At 39.7% G+C, this 11,810-nt stretch overlaps 1 protein-coding gene across 3 annotated transcripts; it reads right to left on the reverse strand.

The window, feature by feature from the left end:
* Positions 1–214: 214 nt before the first annotated feature.
* LOC115448616 (aspartate--tRNA ligase, cytoplasmic) lies at positions 215–11,237 on the reverse strand. Of its 3 annotated transcripts, none has more exons than XM_030176095.2 (13): positions 11,009–11,237; positions 7,311–7,432; positions 6,744–6,906; positions 6,168–6,303; positions 5,444–5,621; positions 4,864–5,008; positions 4,189–4,340; positions 3,412–3,578; positions 2,870–2,985; positions 2,481–2,635; positions 1,895–2,006; positions 1,424–1,483; positions 215–1,092 (listed from the first exon to the last, which is right to left on the reverse strand). In XM_030176095.2, the coding sequence occupies exons 2-13, from the start codon at positions 7,422–7,424 to the stop codon at positions 989–991; spliced, it is 1,602 nt and encodes a 533-aa protein (XP_030031955.1). In that variant the 5' UTR covers positions 7,425–7,432; positions 11,009–11,237; the 3' UTR covers positions 215–988. The 3 variants fall into 3 exon arrangements, with proteins under 3 accessions (XP_030031955.1, XP_030031956.1, XP_030031957.1); XM_030176096.2 differs by having other exon boundaries at positions 11,005–11,171; XM_030176097.2 differs by lacking the exon at positions 11,009–11,237 and adding an exon at positions 9,409–9,427.
* Between the last annotated feature and the right edge of the window lie 573 nt (positions 11,238–11,810).

The following is an 11,810-nucleotide window of genomic DNA, read 5'->3' on the forward strand; positions in this document are numbered from 1 at the left end:
CACAAAATGGGTTCTTTTTTATATATGCTGTTACATATTGAATAATTTACAAAATAAAACATTGGAAAAGGCCCTATTATATTATGAATGTTTTTATCTGAAGATATTTTTCAGTTCTGGGTGTAGTGATTTGTAATAATTTCCATGACTCGTGACCCTCAAAACGTGGCTTTAGAACAAGGTACAACATGTTAGTAGTAATAAAAATGCGATATTAAAAATAAACGATATAATTCAAACACCAATTAAATATTTTACAAAAGAGATTAGTCAAGTACAATTTTACAGTCTCACGAACATTATCGCGTACTTTGTACGGGAAATAAGTCTGTCCAAGTCACATTCGAAACGTCATCTTCAAATCTGGAATCATTACTTTGAACCAAAAAAATGGCGCCAATACGACCGTCTTTTTAACCAACTTAAAAAAAAGGAGGAGGTTCTCAATTCGACTACTTTTTTATGTTTGTTACCTCAGAACTTTTAAAATATCTTGTCATATCTGTATAGATGTAGAATACTACCATCACTGACTCATGCTGACCATATATTCACGCTTATTAGTCGTTTGACGATAGGTAGGGGGCACTAAAGTGGCAGTGGCAGTTTTAAATGGCCCCAATCCACAGAGCAAATGTGGACCCACTGCTACAACAGCCGAGGCTTATAACCAAACTGGTATTTGATCTACAAAATAGGTATTCTTTAACCTTGCAGTAGTGGGTTCATTATGGGCTCTATTAAAAGTTTTCAAACGTGCAAGTCACCTAAACCGTACAGCAATATGGCGCTCATTTACAAATTCATATCCTTAAATTAATTTTATTAAAACCAGCCATTTCGCATCAAAAATGTCAAGGAAAATGTTTCGAACCATTTAACAGACATTTGACCGAAATGCCTGAACTCTAGACTTGTACAACTCAGTTCCAACAATGTCATTTAAAATCGTTAAAAACGCGATAAAATTCAACAGTTCACTGGTGTGTTAAGGCGTGACCCTCTTGGGGTCCCTCGGGAACATGGAGGTCTTCCTGATGTTGTCCAAGCCGAGGTACAGCATCACCACGCGCTCCAGACCGATACCACCACCTGCGAACAGGAACATTGAATTAATTTTGAACGATTTACTCGATTCGACATTGAGTTGGAAACATAAATACAAGTTTACCATAACATTGGCTGCGACACTAAAAATAATGAAACCCGAACTGGCAGTTAGTTTTTTTTAACAGCGTTTACTAAAGCTCAATATTCCTAACGTGCGCAAGCGCATACGCAATCAGCGAGCAATGAATGCCGTCAAAGTATTAAATCATATAATCATTTTGCATCGGTGACTGTTCATTGCTAACTGCACTAAAGATTGAAGTTAGAGTAAAATCCTTAGACTGTAAGTATTTGTATCTGATTCGGAACTCACCCGCGTGTGGAGGACATCCCAATCGGAAGGATTCAATGTAGGCGGCGATCTTGTTTATGTCTGAAATGGAAAAGTATACATTTTATTTAGATTCATTCTGAATAGCGCGTCCTTTTATATGTGGAGTCTGAAATGCTTTAGCGCTGATACTGCATAAGATAGTTAACTTTTGTGTCCAAAAACAACCTGCATCTGAGGTTAGGGATTTTATGAGCGAAGCTAATAACTCAGACTGATCGCTATCATTAGATCGAATTCGACAATAAACCTACTAAAACAAGTAATATGTGACTGTTTCTATCAAACTTTATTCCGATTGCCTCATTTGCAAGATCGATCCACAGATAGCAACTAAGATAATTTAATTGCAGCAATCAGACACGCACATTCTGAACATACTACCGAACATACTACATAATATGTCATAGAATTTTCCAGGTATTTTAATATTGGTGGGTAATTTCCCCTCACCGATGCCGTGGTGCAGCGCCCTCTCGGTGAGGAACTCGGGGTCGTGTATCCTCTGCGCGCCGCTCATGATCTCCTCGCCACGCATGAAGATGTCGTACGAGTTGGATGCTTTCTGTAAACGTAACTTGACCTAGTAACATTGTACACATAGAAGTGGATTCGATTCTCAGATAGGGCAACACTTTGTATGGCCAGTTATTCTAAAGAGTGAACGTCAGGTAGATGGCTGGTTGAAAAACGACGCCCAAGCATTTTGCAACTTCCTTGATAAAGTATGTTGCTCTAAGACAACATTACAACGGAGTAAGGACAGGTATAGAAAAAAATTTAAATCGACCTGTACAGTCAGACAAAAGTAGCTGAATTAAAACTTTAAATCGCCTTTAAACTTTTGTGCCTTATCAGCAACCATATTTTCAATTTTGTTAATTTTCTTACAAAGGTTTATTTTATTGAAAATCGATTGAAGTTAATGTGCAGTAGCATTTTAATTATTTTTATTTATTCATCTACTTTTGTGGTTGACTGTACATCATGAATGACATATAAATTGAAAGAGTATCAGGTCTGAGAGGTGAGTACTGACCGGGTCGGTGGGGTCGGGCATGGTGTAGAAGGGCCTGACGGCGAGCGGGTACTTGTCGAGGATGTAGAAGTCGGTGTCGTACTTGGCGCGCACGAGGCGGCCCAGCAGCTTCTCGTCCGGCGTCGACAGGTCGTCCTCCTCGCCTATCGTCACTCCTGCACACGCGTTTATATTATAAATATTATATGAACCAAAAAGTGAGTTCACTTCTATAGATATCCTGCTTAAACAAGTAGCATAGACTCTATGCCATAGAGAATAAAGTCCATGATGACTCAAGAACACAAGCCCAAGTGTAAGAAGCTGTGCCTTGGATCTTAAAATACCGATTGCTAGGTATTCAGTAATAAAAGAAACGCGTGTACGAAATAGATTATTATTGATCGTACCCGCTTCCTTGAGCATCTGTATCGCCTGCGGGAACTCCAGTCGGAGCGGCGGGTCGAGGAACTTGAACGGCTCCACGCGGTACTGCTGGCCCACCGCCGCGATCTCAAACGCGAACCTATTATACAAACCATACTCTTTATTATGGATACAAAGACGGGTTAAATAAATTAGAGTATAAAAATTGAGTAAAAAGCAACAAAACATACATTCACACACTTTTATCCCTGAAGGTGTAGGCAGAGATAGGGCACTCACTTTTCGCAATAATATGTGTTCCATTTCATAATGTGATAGGGACAAGCCAATTGCATTTCAGGTCATTTTCACTGCCAATTTGCCCGGCATGGGATTCGAACCCGGGACCTCAGAGCAGTACCGTCACCGCACACGTCTATAACTATGCAACCGAGGCACTCTACCTAACAATAAACTTTTTATAACATAGAACAACAATATCAGAAAAATCATGCAAAAAAGCATTATATAAGTCCACATTCCTTCTGAAAACAAATTAATAATATACTTCGATACTGTAACTCACTGGTCTCTAAGTCCTATGAACATCTCGGTGAAGGTGGCGCCGATGGTGTCGAGCACCTCGTGGTAGTGGTGCTTGAACGACATCTCCAGGTCCAGCCCCACGAACTCGGTGAGGTGCCGGTGCGTGTTCGAGTCCTCGGCGCGGAACACTGCGCCCACGGTGAACACCTGTAACACGTAATAAGGTAGATTGGAGCAATGTTTGATTACAGCGGTTATACTTAATCAAGTAGATTGATGCCACTGTTGTGAAAAAGGGGCTTATCGACGAAAAGGATGCTAGATTTCTGTCAAATATTCAAATGTTTATTGTAACAATCGAGACATCAGCCTAAATTAAACCACAAGGTTAAGTATCCAAAAACGTGGGAAGTTAGGTAGGCATGTGTCAAACTTCACATATTATATAGGTTACTAGATTAGAAAAATATTTTGGAGTAACTCACTCACTTATTACTTAATAATTTTTATCCTGGAAAATATGCAGTGGGACTTCTTTGACGCCACGGAACGTATTTATGGAGAAGTATATTGACACCGATGCAGATATTCGGAGGTGGTATATATGCAACGCGTCGCTCAAATTGTGCAAGCATAATTCAGGACCGTCTGTCGCCATCTTGCGTGATTGCTATGCGATAAATCACTATAGTTGTGTCAATACCACATAAGTCTTCTCGAAGTTCCCTTGATGTTAACGAGATGGCGGTATGTATACTAATTGTACCGCCATAGACTTATAAAACCTAACCTACCTAATATTAAGGGGGAATATTACCTTGTCGAAGTCGGCGGCGATGGCCATCTGCTTATACAGCTGCGGGCTCTGCGCGAGGTACGCGGACGACTTGAAGTACGACACCGTGAACACGTTGGCGCCGCCCTCCGACGCCGCTGAGATTATCTTCGGTGTGTGGATCTCCACGAACCCTGGACAGATAGTTACATTGTAGCCAGTGCAACTACTGGACATAACATCTCATGTCTCAGGATGGCGAGCGCAGTGCAATACCAAACAATACTTTGTAATTCAAGGTGTTGGATGTTACTACTGTTTCTTGGCTGTCGTATCGGTTACCAACTGACGAGCGGCAAGCTCGTCTCGTCATTTAATACAATAAATACTGGTTGGTACATATTAGACTGGGTATCGACCGTAGTGAATTGTGTTGCCTTTGGTTTATAGGCAAAACATACATAAATTTTACTTTAAAGGAGCAATACATTCCTTGGTAGTCGTCTCCTTTATTAATACTTGTTGTGTCCGAGTAAATAAGGTTATGGCTCAGTCAAGTCAGACTACTTGTGCTACTGACAAAATCTGGGTTTATCTTGGACTGCCATTATAAATTATTTTATTCTGCGAAAGTTGTTTACCGAACTAGTTTGATTAGCAAGTTAGTCTGGTATGCCGTTTATAATGAGGTTGTCTAGTATATGTGTTCCTTGGTACCTTTCTTGGTGAGTATGTCCCTGAAGAGCCTACAGACACCGGCCTCGATTCTGAAGATGGCTTGGTTGGCGGGCGTGCGCAAGTCCAGCACGCGGTTGTCCAGCCGCGTGTCCTGGTTCACGCGGATCTTCAACGCCTCCGGGTCCTGGGAGTGATAGTATTTCGTCAATAACATTTAAAAAAAAACCTACTACAGATAATATAGTGGAAAGCCAAAATATAAACAAAGAAATATTGGACATGTGCATAGTACTTGTCCAAGATAAAAAGTAGCTTAGGTTACTTTATCCATGATCTGTGTTCACATCTTCAAACAAAACTTCAAACTTTAGTATAATTACTCTATATGCCAGCCATCCTAACGCTAAGACAGAAAACTCACACAGCACTACAGTAGTGTTGAATGGTCAGCCCCAGTAGCGACTTAAGAAAAGGCAGACCTGGCAAGCGACAGGGGCGCGTGGGACTTTTTTTTAAGTAAGTTGACCCTCCTGACAACTGCCTTATACTACAAGTTTTAAAAAATCGGAGGTCTCTTATTTTCCTTGTTTCTTCTAATTATAACTTTCTATACACTCACATCACTCTTCTCCGGCCTCGCAGCATCCTCTATCAGCAGCGGCAGCTGAGCCTTCGCACTGGACACGCACCACACCTGCACGCCCACCAGCTCCACGTCGCGCACCGTGCACGACTCCACCGGCGCCGCGGTCTTCACCACCAGGGCTTGCACGTCCACTATCGACTCCTTGTTGATGCTGGGGAAATATCAGCTTTAATAAGATGACTTCACCAAGCTTCTGGCTTAGTTATGAACTTGTAGTCTCATGGCAAGTCCTTGATGTATAATGAGAAATACTTGGGATCTAAAATTAAACATTTTTGTAATAAGGCGGGTGTCTAATGATACGTAATAGGGAATGCAATCTAGCGAGAATTAAGACCTAACCCCGAGATTTGATTCATGGTCTCGCGAGATCTTGTGCTTTACGAGATCGCATTCCCTAATACGTAATAAGTGCTTAGGATGTAACAGTCACTTACAATAATGCTAAATGTCATATACTGCACATACAAAAGAATTAAGAAAATTTGAAAGTGGAATAAGCGCTTAAGGCTCTACTCATAAAACCAAACAATCTGTGGCTTAATCTTTTTTTTTAATATAGCCCTTGAAGGAACACATCTGGCCACACACCGGATGATACGTGATCATCCATAAATATCTGTAATGTTAGAGGCTAAGCCAAGCCACTAACTAAAACATTTTATGTGCCTGAACTGGTAGACAGTAGTGGACTCACTTGCCGGTGAACTTCACCATTTGCTTGCTGACGGCGCGCTCCTCGTTGACGCTGACGAGCAGCTGCACCGTGCTCGACGTCTGACGCAACACTGCGAAGCACTGCTTGCCTTTCGCACGGGAAGTTTGGAGACGAGCTGATGGCAATAAACAAGGTGGATGTTTATTTATTATTGAAAGTTACGTACTGGCCTAATTTGGCTTGCGGTCTATTTGCTTATAAGCCTATTATAATAAGAAGTTTTAAACTCTTATCGGGCTCAGTCACATATAATGCATAAGAATACTTAATTCGCCCAAATATGATTTTCTGTGGTATCACTCTGATTGAGGATGTTTAATCATGCTGTAGCTGAATCTCTTTTTATTGCATAAGACGACAAACATGCAAAGGTTTCACGTCGTAAGCAATTCAGCAACCAACGCCCATAATCCCAAAATTCGAAAAAAACATAAATACACTGATGAACTTAAAAGAAACCTTCAGGAATAAGAATGAAAGGAGTTATCTACTTAGACTTACACAGTTTACATTAGAGAGATTGCATTATCTCTAAACTTGTAAAAGGAGCCTTACCTCGCACCCACACAGTCTGTCCGTCCAGCTTGACGCCCAGGTCCTTGACATCGGTGTAGACGCGGTCGCGGTTTTCGCCGGTCGAGCGGATCAGTGGCATGTTCCCATACCGACCTTCGGATGTGTCGGGCTCCTGCTCACCTTGACCCTGGCTTTGGGCCGCCTGGAAAGTAAAGATATAAGATCTTAGTAAAAATGGAGTTATATTTCAAAAAATGTGTAAAAATAAAAATGCTTGCTCAATATTTGTTGTGTTTTTTCTTGTTACAGCATTTCAATGATCCTGAATTTAATGAAAAAGTGCAGTGCAGTGCAAATGGATTGATACAACATCCCTTGCTGGTCAACTTTATCCCAGAGATGCACTTCTGTTAATCTAAGGCGCAGTAACATCAATTTGCTGTGGCAGAATACAAAAAAAAATGATATGCTATAGACATCTCTTCAAAACTATTTTACTGGACATGATTATACCAACTCATACCAAAACAAGCTCCTTTAGAAGGAATTTCATATACAATGGTTGTGTAGTCAGGTATCAAAAATATGAAACAGCAAAAAACTGACCTTATGTTCTGCCTTTTTCTGTTCCTTCTCGGCAGCCTTAGCTGCCTTCTTCGCGGCCTTCTTGCTGGTCGCCGCGTCCCCCTCTACCGCCACCTGCTCTTCGGATACTACCATGGTGTGATCTATGATGCAATTAAAATAACATTAGTATTAGATATTGTGGCGGTACAATCGATGCATACACCGCCATCTTGTCAACATCGCCGGAACTGCAAGAGGATCGATGCAGTGACGGAACTACAGTGATATCACACAGCAATCACGATAGATGGCGACGTCGATCCTGAATCACGCTTGCACAATTTGAGCGACGCGTTGCATATATACCATCTCCGAATAGGAACCGTCGGAGGGGCCGCGGCCGGTCAGGCGCAACATCTGCCTGACTGGAAAATCTTCCCCTTCCATAGAGGAACGCAACCATCTGTTCCTCTACAGTGGCGTTAACCTTTACGCCGCTACAGTGGTGACCCCTGACGCTGAACATCATCGCACCGTCATCAACGAGACCAGCCGCATCTGCATCATCGTCGCTTCGCACCGCATCGCCATCTGCCACTTCCTTCCCTAGCCAGTCAACACTTCGCACAGCCAGCCAGCACTGTCCAGCCATTAAGGTTACCACATGCATGCTGCCAATGCAAGCCTGGTACCTTCAGCACTCCTGCACGGACTTCGGCTCCAACGTCACGGCACAACTGCGCTACAGCCGGACCATCTACGGGCAGCATTCGCCAGTTGTCGTGGTATAGCCACGTGACGCACCGAACTCATCGCAGAGGGACGCAGCATCGATTCCGACTCACTGGAATCGAACACCGTCAGCTTCGCTTCAAAGGAGCTGACCACCCGCGCACAGCCCTGACCCACTAGGGCCAATTGCGCACGGTTCCGACTCACTGGGACCACACCCCCGACTCACTGGGGGCATCTCACCCCGACTCACTGGGGCATCTCACCCCGACTCACTGGGGCATCTCACCCCGACTCACTGGGGCATCTCACCCCGACTCACTGGGGCATCTTCATCCTGACTCACTGGGACATCAACACCCCGACTCACTGGGGGCATCAACTCTCTGGCACTGGCAAGCTACAATTAGCATCGAAGAAGACTCGACTGAAGACTTTCGACCTCCGGTCTCCGGGGAGTGATGTGGCGGTACAATCGATGCATACACCGCCATCTTGTCAACATCGCCGGAACTGCAAGAGGATCGATGCAGTGACGGAACTACAGTGATATCACACAGCAATCACGATAGATGGCGACGTCGATCCTGAATCACGCTTGCACAATTTGAGCGACGCGTTGCATATATACCATCTCCGAATAGGAACCGTCGGAGGGGCCGTGGCCGGTCAGGCGCAACATCTGCCTGACTGGGAATCTTCCCCTTCCATAGAGGAACGCAACCATCTGTTCCTCTACAGCGGCGTCTACCTTTACGCCGCTAAAATATTAACAAATTGACCTCAAATAATATTCTGTCTTGTTCAAGTCAATAGGTTAAACTCTTAACACAAACTAATTCATTACTTGGCTAACTTCATAAAGTACTAGACGGCAGCAGGCAATATTAGCATTACTTTTCTGCATCATTCTATGAATGAGCAAGTAGGTTACTTGATGTTTAGTGACTTCAACCATTAATAAAGGCACATCATTCCAAAATTGAGAATGCTTCATCTATGCTTTGTCTCCTGTCAGCATTTAGTATGTGAAAGTAACTGATGCAGAACTTCTGAATAACTATGAGTGGGTTATTAAATATTAAAATAGAGTGCTTTGAGAATAAATAAACAAGATCTACAAAGGCATAGGGACCATAGGAATAGGCTGTGCAGTCCCCTAGACCCCCCAGGTCCTGACCAATGTGTTTATAACTACACCACTAAATGTAGATATTTTTAATGATTGCAGTCAAGTATTATTAAAGAAAATTTAAGAAAAGTTAATTTCAGCAATTAACAGAATATGCGCTGCAAATTCATAGTTAAGACGGGATAATGTCTGTCGGGTCAGCTAGTATACCAATACAAATAATGATGCAAACATACTCATATAACATAAATAAAATACATGTTAATCACCTACCTCACTATACAGAACAGACTTGCAATCCACTAGAGATATAGATGATTAACCATTCACTGTGGGTTTATTTACTGCTTACAGTTGTGAGTAATTAGTTGCATGTAGTATATGATGACATCACAAGTACATTGTTGAGAGGACATGATGCAATGTTTGATGATAAGTGTTATATGGCCTGTATAGGTGTTGATAAGGTAGTATATGGAGTTACTTGTTTTCTTTAATTTACAATTAAGGAGCATTTATGCCAGTAATAAAATTGGGCAGGTGACCAAAGTTTTTGAGTCAAACAAAATCTGAATATATCTTTGATTACCAATAATTAATCTATAAATTATTATGAAGCAGTGTATTTGCATTTTTCCATAGATGTGGTAATTTTTTTTTATATAAATTCTATAACCCAACATTTCATTTAATTAGATGAAAATTAACAAAAATTACTTATACTTATAGTAGAAATTAACAACTAAAGCTGTATTGTCTATAGTATTAGTTATTTATATTAATATAAACATAATTAAAAGTCCAAATATATTTTACATGAGGAAATTTAATAAGATAAATAGAATATATTAAATTTATGACATGCTTATTTCGTAAAAAATACCCCTTTTATCATCATGTATAACATAAAATCATACTTATGAATATGTAGTCGACTACCTATTTTGTTTATAAAAGTCTAGCTTTTAATAGTATCTCTGCATGCATAGATCTTATTCCAAGTTATAATATAAGCTACTGTGTTCTATATTAAAACTAGCCTATACATTAATCACCAAAGAGTAGTAAGACAGAGGTCTATCTGCACCAAATTTCATTCAATCATTATTCAGTGGTTTCTGACTTTTAACCAAAACATAAAACTTTTACACAGAGGGTACATACATGGCTGATGCAATCATTAATAACTATGACAGATTTCACCAAAAACACAGCTAAATAGGATGGACAATATAGTTCACACTACATACAAGCTGATATCTTGAATATATCTCAGTATGAAGTTAGAAGAATGTGGAATTATATTACAATTATTTTCCTTGATCATTTGGAAAGAACATTTAAAAATAATGCCAGCTTTGCTAATCACAGTAGAATGGTACAATTTTGTATTTTTGTTTACATATAACTTTCTATGTATCAAGTAAACATAAAATGTATTTTTATGAAAAATGTACCTATGTTTACAATGGCCATATAACATTTTAACTATAAAACTAAAATACCACATAGTTAAACATTATTTAAATGGTAAGTAGTTTTTCCAGGATATAAAATATTATTTTATAACTCAAGTTTGATGTTTAATATAGTTTATAACTTATTAGTATATAGAAACTAAAAAAATATATGTATTAAACATTATTGTAGCACAAGACGAGAACAAACAATAAAGGATGAGAAACCTGAGTTAAGATCACATTTTAACAATGTCACTTGCAAAGCCACACGATATTTTGACAATTTATTAATTGATAAACTTTATTATTTATTTAAAACTTTAATACCTAACCCATTATATCGGAAGGTTGAAATATTGTTTGAAAAATTAGTAGCACTTTGATCAATTTAATAAAAATATATACTTACTTACTTTATTTACGTAGGGAAAACGAAATGAACTTTGAGCTGAAAACGAGCACTGAAACTGAAAATGTTAAAAGCCCTTGAGAACTATGGAAATAACCGCATTGAGGTTAGGTTTACGATGAGCGGTCGGGCACGTATGTCAACAGATAGAGATGTGACATATACATTTGTGTAATTGATTTAAGTGCAATCGATTTATATTGTACTAAGTGTAGCACACGGTTTCGCTTACGAGCAGATCTGTCTCGGTATGAAAGTTGTGTACTTCTTTGAGATAAAATGTAATCGATATAACAACTTATCTATATACGTGATCTCTATGCTTCATTAAATTCGATTGAACAATATTGGCGATGATTTCTAAGCCAAATACTTAAACAAAAATCGAAATTTCAATTCTCCGAACATCTTAATATTTCAAGTCATTTATAGTATTAGTAATAAGAAATAAGGATGATTATAATTACTTATTTTTCTAGATGTAATTTGAAACCGATTACCGAAAAGTACTCGATTATATTGGATGAGCATTCTACTCTCTAGTGGTATCTATATATTTGTCGCGTCAATGACACATCTGACATCGTCAACAGGGTAGCCAGGTGTATTATTGGGTTTTTAGTATTTCTCCTGTAAGGTACTGAACGATGGTATGGTATGGAACGATGAATTACGTAAAGAAAATACTTCTGCTGTAATATGTATTACATATAATATAAAAACGAATAATATATCTAATAATTTCATACATTTTTAATATTAACGTAAAACCATTATGCCTGTAATCTAAAAAAATAGGTTTTCGT

The sequence above is a fragment of the Manduca sexta genome, chromosome 18, assembly GCF_014839805.1.
Source record: "Manduca sexta isolate Smith_Timp_Sample1 chromosome 18, JHU_Msex_v1.0, whole genome shotgun sequence".
In the NCBI taxonomy this organism is placed as follows: domain Eukaryota; kingdom Metazoa; phylum Arthropoda; class Insecta; order Lepidoptera; family Sphingidae; genus Manduca; species Manduca sexta.

Bases quoted from the DNA above. Each gene is read 5' to 3' on its own strand.
- LOC115448616 (XM_030176095.2), bottom strand. From the start codon at position 7,424: ATGGTAGTATCCGAAGAGCAGGTGGCGGTAGAGGGGGACGCGGCGACC. The intron at 5,009-5,443 runs GTGAGTGTATAG...TATCACTCCCAG, and splicing joins CGAGGCCGGAGAAGAGTGAT to GACCCGGAGGCGTTGAAGAT. The intron at 3,579-4,188 runs GTAATATTCCCC...TACGTGTTACAG, and splicing joins TCGCCGCCGACTTCGACAAG to GTGTTCACCGTGGGCGCAGT.